General features: G+C 40.1%; 1 protein-coding gene across 3 annotated transcripts in view; it reads right to left on the reverse strand.

The window, feature by feature from the left end:
- Positions 1–25,678, reverse strand: part of ERCC6 (ERCC excision repair 6, chromatin remodeling factor) — an 80,184-nt gene that overhangs the window by 47,468 nt on the left and 7,038 nt on the right. For 2 of the 3 annotated variants that reach the window (XM_066242279.1, XM_066242278.1), the window contains exons 3-6: positions 25,190–25,310; positions 22,938–23,052; positions 17,168–17,897; positions 3,906–4,034 (exon numbers count right to left, since the gene is read on the reverse strand). In XM_066242279.1, the coding sequence (XP_066098376.1) occupies positions 3,906–4,034; positions 17,168–17,897; positions 22,938–23,052; positions 25,190–25,310 (1,095 nt within the window). The remainder of the gene's footprint in view (positions 1–3,905; positions 4,035–17,167; positions 17,898–22,937; positions 23,053–25,189; positions 25,311–25,678) is intronic. The other variant, XM_066242280.1, reaches the window with a different exon arrangement.

A 25,678-nucleotide genomic window follows, 5' to 3' on the forward strand; every position in this document is an offset into this window, starting at 1 on the left:
ATTTTAAGGCCATAAATAAGTCTGAAGAAGATTCCTCACAAAATAAATACATAACAGATAATTATCATATTCTAGCAGATGCAAAAAAGAACAGTTGAAAGACTCAAAAATACAAAAAGGCTTTTTAATATTTTAAAGCAGAACTTGATTCAGGGGCTTTTTCATATATACAAAACATCAGAGCTATTAAAATTTTAAATAAGGAATAGAGGTCAAAGAGTGCCATCTACATAGTCCCATCTACAAAGAAAGAAAAATAAAAAAGTTCATATTTTCCTCTCTCAATGGAACGTTTAACCTATAATCTAAAAATGAAGTTTAAAAAATAATGCAGAAACAATTTTTGAGTGAAAGATTTAACATTGGAATGGTGTAAAGATTATATGCCAAGTTAAAAAAAAAAACAAAACCTAAAGCAAAAAACACAAGTTAAAAGACAATGAAATCCAAAGAATTTTCTTTTCAAGGAAAATACGAAGACTAACAAGCCTCCCACTTTAAAAAAAATTTCATTGTTTTACTGTCAAGATGTCTGCTATATATTTGGTCCATGGTGCGTCTTCTTAAAATCTCAATATGAACTTCAGTCCTTGTTGAACTAGTTCTATTTCACCTTCTCTCAGTATATGTGTCATAGTTAATTTTCCCCTAGTATTGCAAATCAATTCTAGAAGTCTGACTCTAGCTTCTGCCATTATCTATAAGGAAAGCTTTGAATGAGAATTGTGCTGCTTACTAAGTTTACTAATTATAATATACACTTTAAATATGCACCCTGGAATAAAGAATTAAAAATCAAAACATAGTAAGTGCAGTATGAATAAAAGATCATTTAATTTGGCAAGAAGGACAAGTTCTACTAACATGTGGTATACAATCAGAGAATAATGGCAAGTACTTAAGGAGCCCAGAGCCTGCTGCAAGGGAGGCACCAGCCCAGGACATTTGGAGATAGCCTCAAAACCATCCTGTCAGGAGATAGCAGTCCATTTTATAGTGAGGTAACGAAGACACAGAGAGGGTAAGCAACTTGCCAAAGGTCACACTGCTAGGGATAAAATGAGCAAGCCTGAACTGAAATTCAAAACCTCTGGTTCCAAACCACTTTAGAGATCATTGTGACCAGTGGTTCCCAAGAAGGCGGTTATTTTGCTCCCTCGGGGACATCTAGCACTACCTACAGACATTATTGGTTATTACAACTGTGGAAGTGCCATTTGTTACCTAGTGGTAGATGCCAGAGATGCTGGTCAATGTCCTACAATGCAAAGAAATAGCCCAAAACACCAGCTGTGCTGGAGAGGCAAAGCCCAGCTCTAGAATAAAAGCTGGCTGTAAAGTGACTACAATGCACAAATCCCAGCTTCAGAAAAGATGTATTCCAAAACTCTCTGAACAACTAACTGACGGGCAGTAGTCCCCCTTTAACTGTGGTGTCGCTTTCCATAGTTTCAATTACTTGCAGTCAATCACAGTCCCAAAATATTAAGTGGAAAATTCCAGAAATAAACACACCATAGTTTAAATTTGCACACCATTCTGAGAAACATGATGAAACCTTGAGCCTTCTCCGTCCTGCCCAGGACATAAATTCATCCCTCTGTCCAGTGTATCAATGCGGTATATACGCTCCCCATGTATATATGCTCCCCATATATATATAGTCACTTAGTAGCCTTCTGGGCTATCACACCACCTGTTGAGATATCACAGTGCTTCTGTTCAAGTAACCCTTATTTTACTCTATAATGGCCCTTAAGGACAAGAGTAGTGATGCTGCCAATTCAAACAGGCCTAGGAGAAGTGAAAAGGGAAATCTGGTACTATCCACTGTTTTAGGCATCCACTGGGGTTCTTTAGGGAAAATCTCTAACAAACTATTGCACAGCAGTGAAGAAATTACTATACTCTGCTTATCCCGTGAGATTAAAACATCACAAAATAATCACATATAATTGGTATATTCTGGCATTGTAGCATTTACTAGTGTAGCCAGAAGGTCAAGAGTGAAGTTTGTCATTCCATTTCTAAATTATACAGATGAATGCATTTGCTGGGCAAACTTTCAAAACAGAACTTTAAAAATTGAACACTATCTTGCAGAAAATAGCACAAATGGATAATGGTACCTTCAGACTCCCTTGTGTGCAATACTCTGTTAATGTAATTCCACAGAGTGCAGTAAATACAGTAAAAATATATATCCACAGTTTAAAATTAAATTGGCCGACCTAAAATTCAATCATAATGGAAAAACAAAGACTATCAATCCTATCACTTTTTTCATATAGCAGAAGAAAAGGAACAGAAGTTTTACAACATTCATGAAATATTTAAAATTTTGTTTTTGAAAGATGGAAGACAGAAACAAAAGACCTTCCAGGGATGTGTAATTAAGATAATTCAACAAACAAATGTGTTACATTAACTACAATAAGGTTAATCGTCAATACACTGCATCCTATATACTCTTAGTAAGCAAAGTTGGGTTGTATTAACTGTAAAATTTTTTTTCTAGAAAATCTCACATTTATAAAAACAATGCACATTCAATTCAAGTCTTGAGGATATTTGCCAATGTAGAATCATCTTGTCTTTGAGAAATCAATTTAATCTGTAATTTGGGTATTCCATTTGCTAGTACAACACTGATATTGTTTGGCCTGTTACTTAATAAGCAGTCACTTGAGAGAAGATGAAAAGAGCTGACAATAAATGCTTTTATTTACATTCCCATAGTTAATTTTCACTTTGGAAAAATAGCAAAGTAGCCATCTCTCCAGGCTATAAAATACGTAAAAAAATTACTAGAGAGACTTGAATTTTAATTTCCTTACAGCCTTTCTGTTCAGTTATTGCAACTCAACCAACGTACTTCACCCTTTCAGGATTCTGATTTCCTGCATGTTTCATGGCATAAAATAACTCTCCCTGCCCTTGTTTTCTTCCCCACACTCCAAGAAAAATTAAAACTATAAATGAAAGCTCTTTGAGATGAAATATAAAAAGCATGATATTTTAAAATAGACATCTGGCAGAAATTTAAAGCATGGCTGACCGATAAATCTATGAGGATGAAACATAACCCTGAAGAAAGAAGTTCCATCCTGTACTCAACTACTCAGTGATGATACAAGACACACAAAGAAGACATTTAATGGTTTAACTTCCTATATGCATCTAAGAAGCCTTCCTGAAGTACCTTGTTAAGCAAGTCCCAAGAGTAATGAGATGGAAAATGCGCCCCGGAATTTACATGAGCCACAGGAGCCCTGCCCTGCCAGTGCATAGACTTTGGCGTCGCCTATCCCACAGCATCCGGCTGTACGTAACCTGGGGCCACTCCACATACAAACCACGGTCAGTTTCAAACAGCAACTAATCCTGAAGGTGTTCATTTTTGTCATTACAAAAACATCTAAATAAAATATTTAGATCACATTTGGTCAGCTCAAAAAAATTACGCCCTTAGGTACAATATAGGGCACTCATAAAATAAACAGTTTTTATTTGCACACAGGAGTAAAAAACCTCCTCAATATTGATTTTAATATACAACTCTTCTTAATTAATCTGATTTAAGAAATTAGAGGTTTGGTTCCTTAAAATTCCTAAGAACAAGAAAATAATGTAGATGGCTTTTAAATGTGCTGCTTTTAGTTTGCTAAGACAGGTCCATATAGATTTATCAGTTTATAAACAGACCCAATACACACTTCAGCCAATTTATTATCATCTAATTTTAATGAACAGCATGTGCCTAAAATTTCATTTGACAGTATCTGCACTTGCAATAAATTGCTACAAGTACCTAAGGGCCCGAGGTAACGACTGTGCAATTCCTAAAATATTAATCTGCACACCGGCCTGATGACAGACACAAAGGAAAGAACCAGGGCACATACTTAAAAAGCTTTCTGAACAGAAAACCTGGCACTTTAAAGCCTTCATCAAATTCGGCATCACTTTCCTCAGAACCATCTTCAGGCTTCGGACACTTCTCCTTGTCCTGTAGTCTCAGTTTGTTCCATCTCCTACCATGAAAATAAAAACCATGTTTCCATTATTTTGATTGTAAAACAGATTAAAATAGATCTAGATAATGCACAGGAAACACAGGCAAATTAGAATTATCTCTTAGCTTTTTGTTGCCATCATTACCCAACACACCAATATTCAAAGAAGAAAAACAACTAAATTCTCTTCCTTCCCAATTCAATTCTTATTTGAATTATCATGGCTGCACTAGAAATGTTTTCATGAGGTCCCATTTCATTATCAAAACTACATGTTCCTCTTCTGGCACACCCTATGGAAAAATTTCTCTGCTAGTTCCTAAGATATATGAACTTAACTCTAGAAAAGATTCAATATAACTATCTCTAAAAATTTTGATGTAACTACCTCCAAAACAGCAATATAACAAAAAAATTTTATTTAAAATTCCTATTTTCTGTGCTAAAAATATGCTAGTAATAGTATAAAACATCACAGGACCTTGATAAAGCAAATTTTTGGTCAAAATTATTATATATCAAGTTTAAATGTTGATTACTTAATTAGGGAGGCATCAGCAATATGAAAGCACCGTTAATTACACCACTGAGAAGTATGTCCACTAAACAAGTTGTAAATTTAGTAATATGATGTTTCTCAAATATAAAGTAAAATAAGCATTTGTATTTCAGAAGGGTAACTAGTGGGTGATCAGAAGCTGCTCTCCAGGCACTGAAAGACCTATAAGTAAACCCTGTTACTGATTCCCATACAACAGTGAATGGAAGAGGCAGTATGTAGCCAAGTCTAAGGAAATAGCTTCATATAAGGTTTAAAATGTGATGGTCTCTTTACGTAAAAATTAATATCTTTTTGTGCTTACTTCTAAAGGCAATCTCTTCCTCTCTTTTATTTGTATTTTTTTTCCTTAATAATCATTTCCACACAATTGACAAAATGAAATACCATTAGGTGGCTCTAACAGTCTTCTGAGTTTCACATTATTTATAAATTTAGTTACATGCAATGGCATACAGCAGTGGTTTTCAACCAGAGATAAATGACCATCTTCCATCACCCTCTTTGTCACCAGGGTAATCTGACAATGCCTGGAGATATATCTGGTTGTTACAACTGCTGGGGGAAGGCAGATACACTACTAGCATCTAGCTGGCTGAGGCCAGGGACACTAAGCATCGTACAGTGTCGACAGGAGAGTCCACTACAACAAAATGTCATCTGGTCTCAAATGTCAACAGTGACAAGGCTGAGGAACTCTGGTACATAGGTATTCCTTATCAGTGGAACTTAAATGTTATACATTTTCCTGACATATATATGAATTCTTGTTGCTCACTACCTAAAATTTAGCAAGCAAGCAAACTCAGATGAGATATTCCACAGTACCCAAACTCTTACAATCAGAGCTCAGAACCAAACATCAGCATAACAAAATATATTTGTATTGAGCAAATTTGTGGATAATACAAAATTCGTGAGGGGAAAAGGTCACAAAAACTATCACAGCCATTTAAAAGAACTTCATTTTGTAAATGCTCTTAAGATAATTTTATAAAAAGAAAAACACCAGAAGTTAGTGGTTTTAGAAGTTTAGCATAACAGGTCATTAAAGAGGATCACATATTAAACTTCATTGACAGATGATCACTATCACCTTAGATTTCACCAGTAAATCTTTGTGGCTGTTAAATTTCCCACCACATCACTCTGTATTAATGGGTTCCAGCTTCTTCCTTCTGTCTCCCTCCCTCCTAAAATATAGGCATCATGTCACCACAAAACACACAGCCCCTAGAAACCACATAAGCCACTACAGAAATGACTGCATTCTACTTCACAGAGAAAGATAAGAAACATTTGTTCAGCGTGGCTAAAGGATGAGTAAAGGTGGTGGGGAAAATCATTACCACCTACCAACATTTGTGCCATTGTGAAAACAAATCATCACAGTAACATCATATACACATTATTAACAACAGGAAATTCAGTTATAAAACCACTTGCATTTTATAACTGTGTGGCTCAGCAGTTCCTCATGTGGCTTGTAGCAAAAAAAAGACCTAACCAACTAACCAGTGCCCACTGAAGCAGAACAGCACCAGGGTCTAGTTGACAAGAAGGACAAGGCACACTAGAGGTGGAAGAGAGCGAGATCCTTCTGAATTCTGCAAGACACAGGTGCTTTTCCCATCCTAGAAGCCACCAACGGTCTTACGCTCTTTTTAGCGTGCTTAACCTGCTTCTCCTACAGCCTGGAAGGCTGAGTGACCTGTCTGGCCAGCAGATGTCAAAGAGAATTCTGTGCTATGAAAAAATTGGGTCAGACACATGCAGTAAGCACAGACCAAAAAACATAAAATCTAGATGCAGGCAGTCTAGAATCAAGTCCTGACTACCATGTATTAGCTCCTTAGGGCACAGGAGTCAGTGAGCATCTGCAGCGTCCAAATTTCCCCCACAGTGAGATGAGGACAGCGGCATGCAGTTCACTGGGTGCGGAGAGGGTTAAGTGAGGTTTCACAGGTAAAGCACTTATTAGCATTGGTCTAAAATAAAATAAGTGCTAAATAAATTAATACACTATTACATGTAATGCTACCTATATGTGCAAAACCCTCACACCCTGAGACAGGAACTACTTCTGTGCTCATTTACAGGGGAAACGAAGGCGATATACAGCCCAACTCAATCACGTGTGAAAAGGCCAAGCCCCACCAAGTTTGAGAGAACTCTCAGAACAAGTATATCTGAACTAAACAAAATGGTTTACCAAACAGATGCTATGTAAGTTATGAATAACACGACCACCATGAACAAATACGCCTATCAGAGGGTACCTGCTAAAATACTGCAATTTAAAATTCTGTAACAGATGTGTAAAGACTAAACTGTCATGAAGTATGGCTGTCTTTTAGATGACACAACAACAGAAAAGGCACAGGATGACTTAAAATTAGTTGGCATCAGGAAAGTAAGACCCAGGCCCACGTAATCTGAAATCTTAAAATTAGAAATGGCTCCAAAATGTCCAAATTCTATTACATCAATAAGTACGCTAGATAACTGATTTAAAAGTGGAAGGATGTAGTAAGTAGTCTAATATTTACATTTTTGGAAAAGAAATAACTTTTTCCTGTTTTCTAGCCTCTCATTTTAAAAACTCCACACAAGCAATCGTCACAGCTGCAGCCACATAAAGCCACATAGGCATGGGGCTCCTTGGCAGCATCCTCCCTCCTCACATGCTGCCCGTCACCCGCTGCTTACTCCACTGGCACCCACTTAGGAGAGAACCTGGTAATAAACATAAACTTCCATTCCAATCAGATGCAGGCAGAGAAAGCACTCCCCGCTTCCCTGTGTTCATGCAGGAATGAGAACCTGGCCCAAGCTGTGGGGCCTGTGGCTGAGACTACAATAACACTCTATCAAAAGCAACTCGGACTCAGGGCCAGTCTGCTGGCAACAGCAGCAGCACATAACCAGTTGAACTGAACAAGAAATAATACCTCCTACAGTCCTATCCTATGGGGGGCACCTTGTCAATGCAACCCTAACAATATACCTGAGAGCTAGCTGCCACCATTTAAAGTAAATTTACTTTCAAAAGAGAATTTTCAGCATGTTGAGGATGTTCAATACACACAAGCAGAAACACAGCCAGCTGGCACTGCTATACCTTGTGACTTCCTCATCTCTGGGTATCTGCATTCCCGTACTGCCCCAACCCCCCTCCCTCCTATACACACATTCACACACTCTGTGGGGCCTTTCGAACTCCGCTCAAGCAGTGCTTCCAGAGAAGAAAACCTCCCCTGACCCAGCAGTCAGCACACTGTCCCCCGGGTGCTCTCCTAACCCCACAAAACCTTGGGAACACTCAGTGTACCTACTACAATGCTCACTGGTTAGCATCTTCGGAAATCCATTATCTGTCTCCCCCTAAGACTGGAAGCCACTTGAGATTAGAGACTGTCTTAATCATTTTTATATCCCTCCTAGACACTAGTATAAGTGCCCACCTCACCACAGATCCTCAACGAATGCTGAATGAATGAATGAGGTTCAGAACTGGTATAAGGAGAAGGAAAACAGCAGGACTGAGAAACATGGCTTAAACATGGTCAAAGTGGGTCACTCAGAAATAATTCAAGAAACTTCTAGGTCTATCTCATTTACAGCCCACCTCCTGCTCCATTTCCTACCCTTTCCACACATACAGCTTTAAGGCACTACCAGCTGTGTCCGCAGGGTGACCACGGTTAAGGACTACTACAAAGACTCAGTTGTGAAAAATGGCAACTGCAAAGTCAGAGAAATTTTTTTTTTTTGCTTTTAAAGAAATTCTTAATTTAGAATTTTATAAGAAAATAAACTTATAAACTTTGTAAGTTATTTTCAAGTCCTGAGTTTTGTTTTTTGTGTTTCTCAGTGGATTCACTTTGCAACTTGGTTTCACATATCAGTTGATGGGGAGAATCAGATACTGCAAGTTGGGTCCGAGCTCCCCATGACCAAGTGAGAAAAGCTGGCAAAGGGTTAATAGATTTTTATGAAAAAATTTGTCTTCTGATAGAGGAAAAGAGATGTTTACAGAGCCCTAAAGTATATTTCCATTAGTAGAAAGTAACTCATGTTTTTGATGTTCCCACCTTCACCTTTTTCTTTACTCCATATGGGTAATAGTCACAGCTGCAAGCAAACAAAATGCATACATTATTCACCAAGGGAAGGCGGGTTCTAGTTGCCACTGCTCCCAGGCTCCAGGGGCAGCCACTAGAGGAGAACCTGGAACAAACACAGACCTAAAGGATCTGTCGAGAGTGAGCACCAGGTGTAACGGAGAGCTGCTTTATAGGGCTAGACTTTTGAAACATCAGGTAACAATCACTGCACTTGTCTCCTTGGCCACAAAATGAGTCAAATATTAGGTTCTTAAAGAACTAAATGAGATTACATATGTATTATACCCTTTGGAAACTTTTATATGCAACACACATGTTACATGATGCTCTTATAACTACTGGCAGGAGATTACACACAAAAAAGGCAAAACTGAGAAATTTCAGTTAATTGTAGGTCAAATGCAAGTAAAAAATAAATGTCCAACACATACTGCAGTCTTGGGCAGGCAGGATAGTTAAGTGAAGCCCCCAAGTCTAAAGGCCACCATGCTATCGCATCCCTACCGTCAGTCAAGATCAAGATTATTACAATCCACTCTGGCATAACGACCTATACACATCTGAACAGCAAGAGCATGAAAACCAAGCCTTACAAGGCACAACAGAAAGACCTAGAACACTGACCTTAGAACAGAGAACTGTGAGGACCCAAAGCATAATATTGACCCATGGGCACTGAGAACCAATGAAGCTTGACTACTCCCTGGACAGATGTCTAGTGCACCCTAGTATGATCAAAAGAGAAATAATTTTTTATTTTTCCCCAAACAACTGTTGATAATATAGTTATATTTGTAGATACTTTACCACTAAGTGGAGTCTTTATTATTTTAATAAAAATGTATAAAAGGTAAGAAAAGCCTAACATCAGCAAAACTAAGTGTATAAAAGCTAATGGTTTGGCTATTAATAGTAATAGCAATTGTAAAAATGCCTTTTACTTTAGAAAGAAGTCACCTTTTCATATATCTCAATATTTATGATTCTCGTGGAGCCTCTTACAGGCTTGATGGGGTCTTTGCAGTAAATGTCTTACCTGGTAGGCATGCAAACAACAAGAAGGGCTAATATTTATGGAGTGCTCGACTTCTGCCAAATATCTTAGATGTATTATCATTTGTAATCCTTGTAATAAAGAAGGTACTGCTCTGATTCTTGGCTTATGGATGAGGAGATGCACAAAATCTCAGAGCTATTAGCTGAGACTTGGATTCTGATGTCATGGCCATGATATCTAACTCTCTGCCAAACATTACTCAACTTAAGTAATATCAGCTAGCTCTGATCATATTGTGTTTTTAAATTATATGTACGTACATACATATACATATTTATGCATAATATTTTTTAAATTTACAAATACTAATAACAATGACTTATAATACTAATGCTCACTGTGTGCTGAGCACTGTTTTAAGTATTTTACATGTACTAACTCATTTAATCCTTAAGCCCTATGAGGCAGATACTATTATTGATCTCTTATTCACAGTTAAAGAAAAGTAGGCAGGAAGAGATACAGTAGCCTGCCCAAGATCACCAACGTGAAGATTCAAACCCAGAACATGGAACTCCAGAATCTATACTCTTAACTGTTATATAATCTGCCTCTCAAAGAGTATTCTTCAAAATTCCTAAAATCACCTCTTTTCTCATATTACCAGCCAAAGAGTCAATTACCACTTCTTTAATTGCTATACAATAAAAACAACTATACAAGAGCAGGCCAAATTCTAAAACTTCAAATTTGTCTCAAAAAATGTCAGTGCTTAAAAAAAAAAACTTTTTTTAGGTGAAAGGAGGGGCGATAGTGATGCAGATTCCTGCATGCGCCTGATCGGGATCTACCCAGCAACACGTCTGAGGCCGATGCCCAATCAATAGAGCTATTTTTAGTGCCTGAGGCTGACGCCCTCATACCAACCCAGCTATCTTCAGTGCCCGGGGCTACATTTGAACCAATCGAGCCACTGGTTGTGGGAAGGGAAGAGGGGGTAAAGGGGGAAATAGGGAGAGAAGCAGATGGTCGCTTCTCATGTGTGCCCTGACCGATAAAACCGGGATGGCCACAGACCAAGCCAAGCCTCTATTCACTGAGCCACAGGCCAGGGTCTAAAAATTAAAGGAGGGGAAAACGGTCTTTATTTTTGTACAATAACATGATTTCTTCCCTACCTTGATCTGTGCAGTGAATGCAAACTCACTTTTCACTGCACACCTGTTATCTTTTCCAAGGAACAGTAAAATCAGTTTTCTTTTAACTATAGGTAATCTGTGATGAACAAATACATAAAATACATATAAAGCAGACAAAACAATATACTCAACTGCCTATCCAGTGGTCAGCAAACTCAGTAGTCAACAGAGCCAAATATCACAGTACAACGACTGAAATTTCTTTTGAGAGCCAAATTTTTTAAACTTAAACTATATAGGTAGGTATACTGTTATTAACCTGCGTGCCCACATGTGATATTTTGTGGAAGAGCCATACTCAAGGGGCCAAAGAAGCTGCATGTGGCTCACGAGCCATGGTTTGCCAACCACTGGCCCATACCAACCCACAAAAATATGTAAAATATACCTATTAATAGGAATTATCAAGTATCAGTATTGATATTGAGCTCACATATTATTTAAAAGAACATGCCCTCTCCAAAATTTCAAGGAAGTCACATGTTGAACTTCTTGATTCAAAACTTATCTGACTGCTCTGTCTCTTTTTCTACATTGCACGTGCTGCCACACCTGGAGCAGCCACACAGTTAAAGCACTGCTAACACAGGGTGAGATTTCAGTCTGAGGAGCATTCCCCACTCACTGCAATGTTCATGAAAGAAAGTCTACAACAGAAGCACCATTTGATTTTTAAAAATATATTCGAGGCACCAACCAGGTCGGGTACCGAACACCTACACTTCTGCAGTGCACCTGGTTTTCTATTTCGGGCAGCTAAGAGTCCCTCACAGATCACTCTAATTTGCTCAACTGAGATACTCGATGTTTTACTTTCCTTACCTCCCTTTTATGGTCTACCTGGGCAGACTTAATTGGCACATCTCAGCAGATGAAACGCCCTCCGTGAGGAGTCCAGGTCACACAGAGTAAATTAAGACTGATGTAGATAATTATGCACAGAGCAGAGAAGAAGAGGTGTGTGCAGAGCACAGAGCAAAATTAGCCTTCACTTGTGTCCTAGCTTTGTCATTTACAGGAAGCCAAGACACACTCTTAGAGAAAGGGAGTAACTTCTTCTTCCCTTTAAAACACAAATTCTTAGAAGAAAACAAATAAAGGAGAGTTTTGTTTCTTGAGAAAGAAATTAACTCTCAGAGACTTATTATATTTAGGTTTCTGGAACAAGTCCACCTAAAACTTTTTCTAAATTCAGATTTTTAGGAATCGAATGAGGTAGGTTTGTTTGTTTGAAGGTATATGCAAATCAAGCGTTTACCATGTGCATAATGTGGCCTTTGTCTCCCTGCCACCTGCAGGTGCTGCCCAGGGCAGACAGAGACCCAACTGAAAGACCAGCGTAAATCCAATGCAGAGTGAGGGCTCTCCAGGCAAAAAAGAAAAAAAGAAAGAGGCCCCTGAAAACAATAAAATGAAGACAGAGCCCCTGAGAGCTTGGTCCTAGGGACACGGCCTTCAGCAGCATTTCAGGTGAGGATGGGGCCTGCACAAAGTGTGCAGCTTGTCTACATCGAGGGACAGGAGAACCAGTTGCTGAAGCAATGATTTCCTGTGTCCACTACACAGATCACGCTGACAAATTGCTTCACCCGACCTAAACCAGTCAGACTCAAAATTATTCTAGCTTTTTAGGGCTAAGGTCCCCCATGGGGCTGTGAGGATTACACCAACTAACCACATGACATGAAGCTCTGCACAGCAATTAACATGCAACAAGGCCAGCTGTCACTGCTGTTACCGTACAACCTCCTCCCACCCCCCACTGATGCGACCCTTGCCCAGGCCAATGGGGCCTCCACATCTCCAAATCCATGACTTTTTCAACATTCATCCTTAATTTGACCCCTCTCAGCATCTGACAATGCAGAGTCTTCCACTTCTAGAATTATGCGTGTACACAGCCAAACCCTCTATACCAGAATCCAACTCACCCCTGGTCACAAAAGCCCCAATGCTCAAGAGGGAGGACAGTGAAGACAGTGTTTTCCCAAATGACTACAAGATATTCTGTAAGATTTACATAATGAATGGAGTCATCGGTCCTTTTTAATTAAGTTATTCGTGTAAAATAAAGTAAAACAGGGCAAAAGAAAAGGAAAATCTTTAGATCAAAAATGTATTAAAAACTAGTTACATCAACAGGCATCATGACTATGGGTTCAGGTTATACGAGACCATGAGGTCAATTCTTTCTGTGTCCACCCCATGCTTGTCAGGTATAGTTCCCTAGCAGTCTCCCCAAATCCCTCTGAACTGGCTCTTTTGGTTCGGTTTCTGGTCAGGGAAATGTAGGCAGCTGTGTGCTGACTCTTGGCACCACCTTTTGGTCACATCTAGATATTGCACATCCCAAATAATTCACAAGAAGAAGGAAACCAGTGTTTACAAACCCTGTGTCCTGCTTCCCAATCCCAGTTCTACCTCTTACCAGTGAGATCATGGGCAAGCTGATTAACTTAAAAGGGCCAAGAAAAAGTGTTTGTACTGCCGATAACAATTATAGCAACTGAAAGACATGTATACATCAATGCAAAGACTGGAAAAAATGTAAAAAAGTTACAACAACAAGGTGTAGGCTGTCAGAATGGCTATCATCAATAAATCAACAAATGACAACCATTGGCAGAAATGTGGAGAAAAGGGAACCCTCCTGCAGTGCTGGTGGGAATGCAGACTGGTGCAGCCACTGTGGAAAATAGTATGAAGATTCCTCAAAAAATTAAAAATGGAGCTGCCTTATGACCCAGTCATAACACTTCTGAATATACATCCTAAGAATCTCAAAACACTAATTCGAAAGAATATATGCACCCGTGTCACTGCAGGATTATTTATACTAGTCAAGATCTGGAAACAGCCTGACCAGGCAGTGGCACAGTGGATAGAGCGTCAGACTGGGATGCAGAGGACCCAGGTTCGAGTCCCTGAGGTCGCCAGCTTGAGCGAGAATTCATCTGGTTTGAGCAAAGCTCACCAGCTTGGACCCAAGGTCGCTGGCTCGAGCAAGGGGTTACTTGGTCTGCTGAAGGCCCGCGGTCAAGACACATATGAGAAAGCAATCAATGAACAACTAAGGTGTCGCAACGAAAAACTGATGATTGATGCTTCTCATCTCTCTCCGTTCCTGTCTGTCTGTCCCTGTCTATCACTCTTTGACTCTCTCTCTGTAAAAAAAAAAAAAAAAAAGAACTGAGACTTCAAGTGAAGGCAGAATATGAACACAACCCAGAACCCCAGAATACAAGCAGGTTTTAAGAGAATAGGTGTGGACAAAGTAATTCCTGTGAACAAATTAATAAAGTTTCAGGACAATTTTGAATTTGTTCTGTGGTTCAAGAAGGATGCAAACTATGCTGGAAATGACTGACCTTTAGCTGTCACACAAAGTCAAAGAACTGCAGTGGCTCTGTCCCTCACTGTTCCATCTCTGAACCACTGGCAGAAACCTCTCGCTCCAGCCGTGCAGCCTCACAGAGGCCCACTTCCACACACAGAAGCACTGCCAGCCCCATGCTGACCCAGGCATGGCGACAAAGAATGTGGGCCATGGGGCGATGAAGCAGAGGACCTGATGTCACCAACCACCTCAACACCGTGAAACTGACTGTGGAACTTGGAGAGAGAGCAATTTCTACTCTGGAAAGCTACAAACACTGAAGTGACTTGCCAGGAGAACAAGGGGTAGAACAACCCTTAACTGCAGAGGACTAGGGACGTACTCCGTGGCACAGAGGAAGGCTCTGTGACACCTGACGAAGGGCCACAAGGGAAAAAAAGGAACAAGAAGAGTATTAATGGCCTGGATTCCCCCCCAAGCAACATCCAAAATCTTCACTCCAAGTCTGCACTGAACTGTAAAACCCTCTTTTAGTATTCTTAGAGGCCTTGTGCTTTCTCTCCAGCCCTGAGATGTTGAGTTGAATAGTCTGACTTCCACTGGGCATTTCTTGACAATTTTCCCAATTACGTATAACTGAAACTTCTATTTCTTGTTGTTTCTTTTTTTTTTAACTCTTGGATCTAAACAGGGGTTGTAGCCCATTTTATTGTCTTTTAAGTTTTCATTTAACACATTTCTCTGCTTCCTCACCCACTGGGGACTCCTCTTTGGCTCCTTAAAGTCTGCTGCTAGAGTAGAAGTTCAGCAGGCAGGTGACTACAAGTACATTCTGGATCGCTGATAAAGGGAGTGAGAATGAAGCCATTGCTACCTCAGGGTCTGCAAGGCTGGGCGTTTTGTACCTGCTGTCCACAGCTCTCCACTGTTACCAGAACACTCTGCCAGTGCACTAGTCTCTTTGGAGATAAAACTCATTAGCATGTTACTAATGTTAATTTTCCTTTGCAGAAAATACAGTACCATGTCTGAATTAACTATTAATATTTAAACTATTCCAACCCTAACACCCCTCATTTGCTTTGCCCACAGCCAGTTCAGTTCCTTGGTCAGGCAGATTCTGCAAAATGTGTGTCACCCACTGCTGAGACTATTCAGCCCCTGAAGTGTTTGTATGGATTAGTTTCTGGAAGTAGCTAGTCCTAAACTGTATGCAGAAAACAGGTACTTTATGATAAATAGTGCATGGTTGGTGTGGAATTCAGAGAAAAACTCAGATTCAGTAATTAACAATGAAAAAAATGCAAGTCACTAGCCATTGTTCAAATAACAGTGGCACTATTTCTCTTTTACAGCCTTTCAGACTTTTGTTGTACTAAAATTCCATTTCATTGGGATTTCATTTTCCACCTGGTCTCTCATGACAGGATTTTTTTTCTAAATTAAGTAGTTTCCAAATAAAATTCTGTATTTCAAAAAATGGTCCAGGCCCTGGCCAGCTGGCTCAGCAGTAGAGTGTCGGCCTGGCGTGCGGGGGACCCGGGTTCGATTCCCGGCCAGGGCACATAGGAGAAGCGCCCATTTGCTTCTCCACTCCCCACCCCCTCCTTCCTTTCTCTCTCTCTCTTCCCCTCCCGCAGCCAAGGCTCCATTGGAGCAAAAAGATGGCCCGGGCGCTGGGGATGGCTCCTTGGCCTCTGCCCCAGGCGCTAGAGTGGCTCTGGTCGCAGCAGAGCGACACCCCGGAGGGGCAGAGCATTGCCCCCTGGTGGGCAGAGCGTCGCCCCCTGGTGGGCGTGCCGGGTGGATCCCGGTCGGGCGCATGCGGGAGTCTGTCTGACTGTCTCTCCCCGTTTCCAGCTTCAGAAAAATACAAAAAAAAAAAAAAAGAAAAAAAAAATGGTCTAGCTTGGGTACATAGTACTAAATTCTAAGTGTTTAAAAAAACTCACTTTATACGTTGTAACTATATGGGGCTTTACTCTGATCATCCATCTTCCAAATATTGCTAAAATAAGATCCCTCTACTGGGTATACACCCCCAAAACTCGAAAACATTGGTACGTAAAGACACATGCACCCCCATGTTCATCACAGCATTGTTCACAGTGGCCAAGACATGGAAACAACCAAAATGCCCTTCATTAGAGGATTAGATAAAGAAGATGTGGTACATATGTACTATGGAATACTACTCAGCCATAAGAAATGATGACATTGGATCATTTACAACATGGATGGACCTTGATGACATACTGACTTGATAAGGGAACACATTCATCCTCCCTTTTATCTTGTATCTTACTTGTATCATATACCAACAAAGTTATGGGAATAAAAGTCAAAGTAAGTCTCTAGCAGAAAAAAATGTCAGTGAACAGGAAAGGTACGCTGTGCACACAAAGTACATCTCTGACACGACAGTGGTTCATGACTCTGTAGATAGTTTTTCAAGATAAGAAGGGAAGATTTAAGAATCCAAGTTTATTCTTTCACATGCTGAAGTTTAAATTTCAGCTCTTGATTGAAAGGCAAGTCTTCTAAAATTACTTTCCTGCTTCAAAAGAAAAACCAAACCATCCGGCAACGTATGCTGTGTCAGCGAACCTTTTCCTCCCTGACCCTGTCCCAGGGAACCACTTATGGTCTGAAGGTATACAGCTCATGCTTCAGGCCTCCACGCCTCCTCCTGCCTACGTCTCCCCTAGGCTCATTTGCTTAGACTGAAGACCCAGAAGCAGAAGCATTTTGGATCATCTCCATCAAGGACTCAGGGGCTCTGATGGTTCTAGCAGGCTAACGAAGTCCAAACTTTGGATAAACGGGGGTCTAATATATTAAGCTGCATCTAGACCTCTCATTTATAAATAAACCTGCTGCCTAATATAAAGCACACAGTACAACCTGTTTATAATACTCTCTGCAGACTGACCTTAGCCGCTGTTTATAATACTCTTCATCTCCATCGTCTCGACATCTCACTACTTTCCGAACTCCTCCTTGGGCGACTTCAGCTTCTTCCCCAACACTTGGGAAAGAGTCATCATCATCATCATCATCATCGGTCTCCTGCACTGTGACTCTCTTCTGCCATCTCAGGCGCTTGAGCCCAGGCCCCACTTCAGAGTCAGTGTCTCCTGTGGAGGGGTCCCCTGCCGTCTCCTCTGGCTCCTCCTTTTCCTCCATGGGCAAATACTCAGACCCACCACCCTCAGAGTCTCCCTCAGCCTCTGGGCGCTCGTCAGACTCCCCGCGTTTCCTGCCCTTCAGCAACCCTACTTTCCCCTGCAACTGAAGAGCTCTCTTCTGGAGTTTCCTGATGTGCTTTTCCAAGCGCTTGTCTGTTTTCGAGAGCACTTTGTTTCTCCTGTTTGGTTTGTTTTCACTAAGCACTGGGCTCAGCTCAGAAGTGACCGAGGCAGGCGTTTCTCTAGCTGCCCTTTTATTACAAGCATGCTTCTTCCTTTCAAAAGACAGTTTTGCTTGATCTGCCAAATACTTTTCAAAACCTGATGCTTCATTGAGCATTAGTTTCCTAGGCTTTTTCTCCTGTTTCTGAGGGATCTGGGTTCCGAAAGGTGTCATCTGGCCAGTGCGGATGAGCTCTTCCCAAGCAGTCTCCTGAACAGGCATAAGCATGCTGCCGAGACAGGATGGCCCCGCTTCTGAAAGAGGGACGACAGTGCAGTGGGCACTAGTGTAAACTTCACAGGAGTACAAGAAATAGATTCACTTATTCAATAAATAGTAGGCACCTCCAAATAATGCATATTAAAAAATATATCATTAATGTACTCAAGCATATTATCTATGAATACAATAAAATTCTTCATGCCAGTTTTAATACACTCCTGTTCAAAAAGTGATTTCTCAATAAGTTTTTCCAAAATACAGCGTTCTAAATATACTCTTGTGCATCCAAACACAGACCTAGGCATGTGTAACATAAAGATAGATAAATTTAGCTATGTATCCTTATCAGTTAAAGAGTAACCTGGCCCTGGCCGGTTGGCTCAGTGGTAGAGCATCGGCCCAGCGTGTGGAAGTCCCAGGTTCGATTCCCGGCCAGGGCACACAGGAGAAGCGCCCATCTGCTTCTCCACCCCTCCCCCTCTCCTTCCTCTCTGTCTCTCTCTTCCCCTCCTGCAGCCAAGGCTCCACTGGAGCAAAGATGGCCCGGGTGCTGAGGATGGCTCATGGCCTCTGCCTCAGGTGCTAGAATGGCTCTGGTGGCAACGGAGCAACGCCCCAGATGGGCAGAGCATCATCTTCTAGTGGGCTTGCTGAGTGGATCCTGGTTGGGTGCATGCGGGAGTCTGTCTCTCTGCCTCCCTGCTTCTCACTTCAGAAAAATATGAAAAAAAAGAGAGAGTAACCTGCGAGAAAGCAATCTCCCAAGTTTCCATGTCACTGCTATCATCAGCACTCAGGCAGACTTGATTTCAAGAGACAGTAAAACTGAGAACAGACATCTAAAGAATTATCATGTTCCTAGAGAGGTAAAACATAAATATTAGATCTGCACTGCCCAATAGAATAGTTAGCATGTGGCTACTATGCTAAGTGAAATGAGCCAGTCAGAGAAAGACAAGTACCTTATAACTCATATGTGGAATCTAAAGAACAAAATGAACTAACAAGCAGAATAGAGATAAACTCATATAGCGAGAACAGTTGACAGCTGTTGAAAGAGAGGGTTGGGTGAAGAGGTAGAGAGATTGAGCAAAAAAGGACAAAAAGAAAACGAAAGAAAAAACTCGTAGACACAGACAACAGCCTGGAGATTGCTACAGTTTAGGGGAGAGGTGGAGGGGAGTATAGGGAGTAAAGTGATGGATGAAGACTTGACTTGTGAACACACAACAATACTAGGTACAGAGATGTGATGTGTGGAGTACTGGGCAACTGAAACCTGTATTATTATGCTAACCAGAGTCATGCTAATAAATCCAATTTAAAAATAAATAGATTTAAGTTGAAAACTAAGTTTTTTCCTTAGTTGCACCTGCCATATTTCAAGTGTTCAACAACCACATGTGGCTAAACAACACAGACAGACATTTCCATCACTGCAAAAGGACTACTGGACAGCACTGTGCTACGTGTGTGAAGTGCACTGGCTGAAGGGATGGACTGAAATTGGAAGCTATGCTATAACCCAGGAACATCTTTCTTTCATTGGTTGAAATTAATAATCTCTGGCAAGATTACTTCACCCATCATCGCCAAAATACCAAAAGAAGTAAGGCTTAACAGGAAGAAATCCATATTTTAAACTATTTCTTGTACACTAATAATAACAGGGCCAGTTTCTCATTAAACCTGCACTAAAAAAGAAAAAAAAATCACAAACAGCATAAATCCTAAATGTACAACTCAATGAATTTTCAGAAAAAATATACCCATATATCAGCATCCAGATCAAGAATTAGAAGTTACTGACACCCTAAGCCTCTACTCCACCCCGAGATAACGACCTAACTTATCAACAGTAAAGACGAGTTGTACCTGACTTTGAATTTTATGTAAATGAAAATGTTCATACTCTTGTGTCTGGCTGCTTCTGCTCAACATTACACTTGCAACATTCACACTTGTTGCATACAGTTGCAGTTTGTTGATTCTCATCACTGTGAGTATTCAATTAACTATACAACAATCTTTTCATTCCACAATTAATGGACATTTGGGTAGCTTCCAGGTCTGGCTACTAGGAATGTTGCTATGACTATTCTGACACACATCCTTCGGTAACACTTCTTTATTCTTTGGGTATGTAAAGCTTTAGTCGACACTGCTAGTTTTCCAAAATGGCCTTCAATTTTAAGTTCCACCAACAGCTTTTGACAGTTTCAATTGGTTCACATTCTTGCCATTCTACTGTAGCTACTCTGTTAGGTGTGTAATAGTTTTACTTTACGGTATAATTTTTATTTCCCTGATAACTAATGAACTATGGTACCTTTTCATAGATGTACTGACCTTTTGGATAGCCTTTTTTAAAGAAAATGTTCCAGTCTTTTACACATTTTTCTCATACTTGGTCTGCCTTTTTTTAAAAAAAAAAATGTCTAGTTCTTTATACATTCTGGATCCAAGTTCTCTGGTTGACACCCAGATCACAGTGTCTTCCCCTGTCCTGTTGCTTCTCAATCAATGCTGCCTTTACCATACAGAAATTCTCATTGTACTATAGTTCCTTCATCGGAACTTTTCCTTCACAGTGGGCATTTCTATCTCATTAAATCTCTGCCCCAAGGACATGAAAATGTTCTCCCACATTATACTGTGAAAGCTCTGTTTCACCACTCACATTTAGAGCTACAATCCATTTGGAATTTATTTTTGTATATGATGTAATAGGCCAAGATTCATTTTACCTTCACACAGATTAACTCAGGACACTTTCTGAAAACATGACTCCTCTATAGCACTACACTTCCCCATCTATCATAATCAAATGACCGTTGTGGCTGGGTCTGTCCGCTGGACCCTCTTTCTGTCTCATTTGTCTATCTACCTATCCTAGTGCCACCACTGCAGGGACTTAGTTTACTATATCTTGATAACAGGTCTAGATATTTGGTTCTTTTTCAAGATGGTCTTAACTATTCTTGGCCCAACAAATTTTTATATAAATTTTAGAGTCAGTTTGTCAATTCCTCCCACCCTGGTCCTGTACTTCCCACCCCACACCCCTCCTCAACCCCCGAGAACCACACTGGGCTGCACTGAAGCTACGGGCAGCAGAACTGGCACCAATGCAATGCCAGTCGCCCAACCCATCCCCGCGGAGTGCCGCCCCACTGAGGTCTTCTCCAATTCTCAGTAACATGTGCTAGCTTTTTACGTAGAAAGTACTGCAGGAAACCACATTTTTTTGTTAAGATTTATTTCTAGGTATTTGATTCTTCTTGCAATTAGCATCTTTATTAAATTTTATTTTTTGTTTTTGCTGGTATATAGAAATATGACTGATTTTTATATATTGCCCTTATAGTCAATGATATTGCTAAGTTCACATATTAATTGCAATAGATTATCCATTCTTTTGGATTTTCTACATTAATAATATTTCTTCACTTCAATCCTTATGCTTTTTATTCCTTTTTTCCCATTACTACACTGTCCAGCACAACATTGAACAGACAGGAGACAGTGAGTGCCTCATCTCACCCAGAGAGGAGCAGAGCCTACCTGCAGGAGAGGTTCTTTTATCAGGGAATCCTCACAACAACCTGAAATGGATTGCTATACAGAGAATGGGAAAGAACCCTCAGGGGAGTATGTGAGCACAGAAATGAAGGCCTGCCATACTCACACCTGTCTGGTAAGCGCAGAACATACTAGGATGGGTGAGGAGCACAGCCAGTCTATGTTCAGGCAACGCAGAGCTGGGCACACAACGCCTAAGGTCCCAGACACTGTTTTACTGCCTCTCCACACCGAGCACAGGGCACTAGGGATGGAGAAAGGGTAGAGGAGGGAAAGACTGAAGTGCTGGCTGGCGCCCAATGAAAAGGTAACAGAAACCAAGAGCTCAGAAAAAAGGCAAGGCCACAGGTCTATAAATTTTAAGATACTAGAACCCAGGTACCCACAAAAGCTGTGCAGAGTAGATGAGGTTATTTGAGGAGAGGTCCAACAAGAAAACTCTGCAAAAAATCCTGAGAACAATCAACATTTAAGATAAGGCCAGAAAAGCTGGCCAAAAAGAACTAAACAGGAATGGTTAGAGGGCCAAAAGGAAACCGAGAAGAAAGACAGAGACCCAGAGGCAAAGAAGTGCAAGTTGCTGAAACAGGCCAGTGGGGCAAAACTGAGAGAGGTTTGTGCGTTTGAGGAAGTAACTATTCATTTGGGGTAGTTTTACCAAAGAAACAAGGGAGATGAAATAGTAGCGAGTTTTAGGCAGCCAGACAAGAACAAAAATTTGATACTAATGAGAAATATGGTACCTCAGCAGCAAGAAGCATGAGCTTTAAAGGTACATCTCTCTAAATATTTTTTCTATTGCCTCAATTAATTCTTCATAATTCTCTTGTCTTATTGAATAAATTTCTGGAGCTAGTAGAAAATATTTGCTTCAGGAGCTTAAATGCTAAGACGCCTTAATCTTTATTTCAAGTAATGAATGAACAGCTACCAACAATTTCTAAACACATACTGACTAAAGATATTTCATTTCAGAGCTGATACATTTTCTCAAAAGGTTTTCCAAAAGACACTCACCCAAGGCAGCAAGTGAACAAACAAGATCATGACCATGGTATGACTGGAGTAAAGGTATCTTTCTTTAAACAACAGAACTGATGTTTGGAAAACCTGAAAACCTGTCAAATTATCTCAAAAAGATGCATGAAAGCAATTCTATGAATGCTGAATGATGATGTTGGGCTTACAAATGTAATTCATCAAGATGTTAGCTGTCTTTATTAAATTAACTATATAAGAATGTTAAAATTTCTAATTAACTATAAACATAATACTAATGATGTACATCAGCAGCAAACTGAGTTAAAATATTATTTTCATTCTCTAACTTAAGAGATTTGGTTCTGCAGCTTTAACAAATCAAATTTTCCCAAATCAGTTTTGACACAAGGCAAAGAAATCTATTTTTCTCAAAACCTAGGCCAGGAGTGACCGCAGGCATCAGGCATCAGTAACACAGTAGAACACAGAGGCACTGTCCTCAGAACCCTCACCTGCATCCTCCTTCAGACTGGCATGATCCATTTCAATTTTTACCTCTACTCCTCCAAGGATGGCCTGAAGACGTTTTTGTTTTGCTGTGATCTTCTTTAGCTGTTGTTCCTTAAATGGTAAATACAGAATACAGAAAACAGTAATGAAGCGATTTATTGTCAAACACAAAAAACAATATTACAAAATTTAAAAACATTAATCAAGAGCAAAATAAAAATAAAACAGAAACTCCATATATTATTACTTTAGAAAACCTCATCTGAACAACTGCCCACTTTCTAGCAGGAAGTAGGCCTCGAAGCACGCCCACCAGGAAGGCATCCTTCCCTCACCCCCATCACTCTCCTGACATGGTTTTCTATGTACCCAGTACAGTGCTACATGTACTGACTCTCCGCTGACTTGGGAGGTAGGACTGCTCTATTTGGTTCCCCCATTATGACTGGGTAAATTGCCAAACTTCTGTTTCAGACCTTAACCACCCATGGGTTACGAGGTCAAATAGGCTAAAGGAGTAAGAAATACAAACATGAATGTTCAAAATTTGAAAAAGCCAGTCCCCTTTGATAACCTGTCATATTTATGATTGTCCTTTATAATATTCTACTCAATTATAAAATTTTAGAAGGAAAATATATTTTGATATACTTTCACCCTTCTCACCCCAGATTCCTCTGTCTTATCACCCTTTACATCACCAAAGCTCAGATATGGGGACATTCCTAAGGCCTCCTCAGTTAACTAGGCCTGTCTTCCCAATATCAACAATATCTAGATACCAAGTATGAGGTTCCGGCAAGCAGAAATGCTGAATATAAAGACCAAGTTAAAATGTATTGTAATTTCTTTCCTCTTGCAGGTTTTCACAGCAAAATCTTATTTAAAACAGCCTTTCTCTTTAAGAGTCTATCTCTAAACATCAAAGAGCTGCTAAAGAAAGACAGGAATATATAACTGAGTTGGACTATTACCTAAAACAGCCTAAAGTTTGATCCTCTCCTCTCACTGAAACCCCAGCCCACCAGAAGCCCCAGGTCAGAGAAGGTCTCTGCACATTAATAGACATGCTCCCACAAGAGGCCAGATGCTCCCTCTGATTTGGGAAGGCCAAGAGCTGCAAGTCACTGCTAGCTGTGACTTTTGGGCTGCTAATTTGGGGAGAGAAGATGAGGTCAAGATAATGGACTGGTGAATAGAAAGCAAGGGAGGAACTGAATCTATACACTAGCAGAACTTAAAGAAAAGATGCACAGAATCTACTCATTGCAATGAATCAACTGCAAGCACAAGGACGTGTTAATCATTCCGGATGGCAGAAATAATCAAAATGAGTTGTTCCTATCTTCTGCAATGTATTTTCATAAAGTGTAAAGAAATTCTAGCAAGTGCTTTGAATCTCATATAAACAATGTCACATGTAGGAGATATTCCCTACGCTTAGGTTCTACACTCTAAACGCAGACCCAGTGTGGCCAGGGGATGACTGCGACACCTCAGGCCAGCCTCTCAGAACAGTGAGCACAGTGTGTGAAGGAGGACGACCACACTAGCAGGAAATAATGTAAACAAGCAGGGCAAGCAGGAGTTGAGCAGAAAGAGAAAGTTCACAAACAACTAGGGCAGTGGTCCCCAACCTTTTTTGGGCCATGAACCAGTTTAATGTCAGAAAATATTTTCATGGACTGGCCTTTAGGGTGGGACGGATAAATGTATCACGTGACCGAGACAAGCGTCAAGAGTGAGTCTTAGATGGATGTAACAGAGGGAATCTGGTCATTTTTTAAAAATAAAACATCGTTCAGACTTAAATGTAAATAAAAACGGAAATAATGTAAGTTGTTTATTCTTTCTCTATGGACCGGTACCGGTCCGCGGGCCGGGGGTTGAGGATCACTGGACTAGGGGACTGGGCAGAGGCTGGCACACCAGACAGGAGCTGAGGCTGGGTGAGAGGTACTGTACAGTAAGGAAGTCTGAAAGTACATGAGTGAGGAGGCATGCAAGGCCTAGAAAAAAGCTTTCTCTCAAGTACATATGTATACGTGTGAGTATGTCTGTGTATTTTTAAGACTACTCTAAAACAGAGGATATAAGAGAAACAGCTCAAAAATTAAACATGCAGAAAAAAAATCTCAAAATTTTCTGTTAAAATATTTTTTTCACAACTTAAAAGTACTATTCAGGCTATTTCCTAAATATTAAATAAGCCTAAATGATGACTTTTCCAAGTCTTATTTGAAATCACCTTATTATACTTTTGTCGTTTAACAGAATCTAGTTTCCTGTTGATGTCTCTGTTGGTGGCAGCTTGAGGGCTAAGTTGTTCAATAATTTTATTGATTTGCCTTAGGGATGTCGTGCATGACCTGAAAAATAAGATAAAATGTCTATTTTCCACCCTGGTAACATTTTTAATAGTATAATATAAAGAGAAAAATACTAAAATCATGTCCCTTTTACTTCTTATTAACTAAGATAAAAGAAATTAAACCAGAATGCATTCTTGTTGGCCACAAAGAGAACGTGGAGAACTATTAGAAGTTTAAGATGACCACTAGTGTTTTCTCTTATCTGGCTTATTTAAATTAGCTCATTCCGCTTTGTAAGCAGATTAATTTATTCTACAGCTAAAACAATATGCAATAAGTTGTCCTTTTATATGAAAAAATGCATACATGATTTCTTAAGACTATTTTAATAGCAGTGTTAGGTTCACAGCAAAACTGAAAGTTCA

Source organism: Saccopteryx bilineata, chromosome 9, assembly GCF_036850765.1.
Source record: "Saccopteryx bilineata isolate mSacBil1 chromosome 9, mSacBil1_pri_phased_curated, whole genome shotgun sequence".
Classification (NCBI taxonomy): domain Eukaryota; kingdom Metazoa; phylum Chordata; class Mammalia; order Chiroptera; family Emballonuridae; genus Saccopteryx; species Saccopteryx bilineata.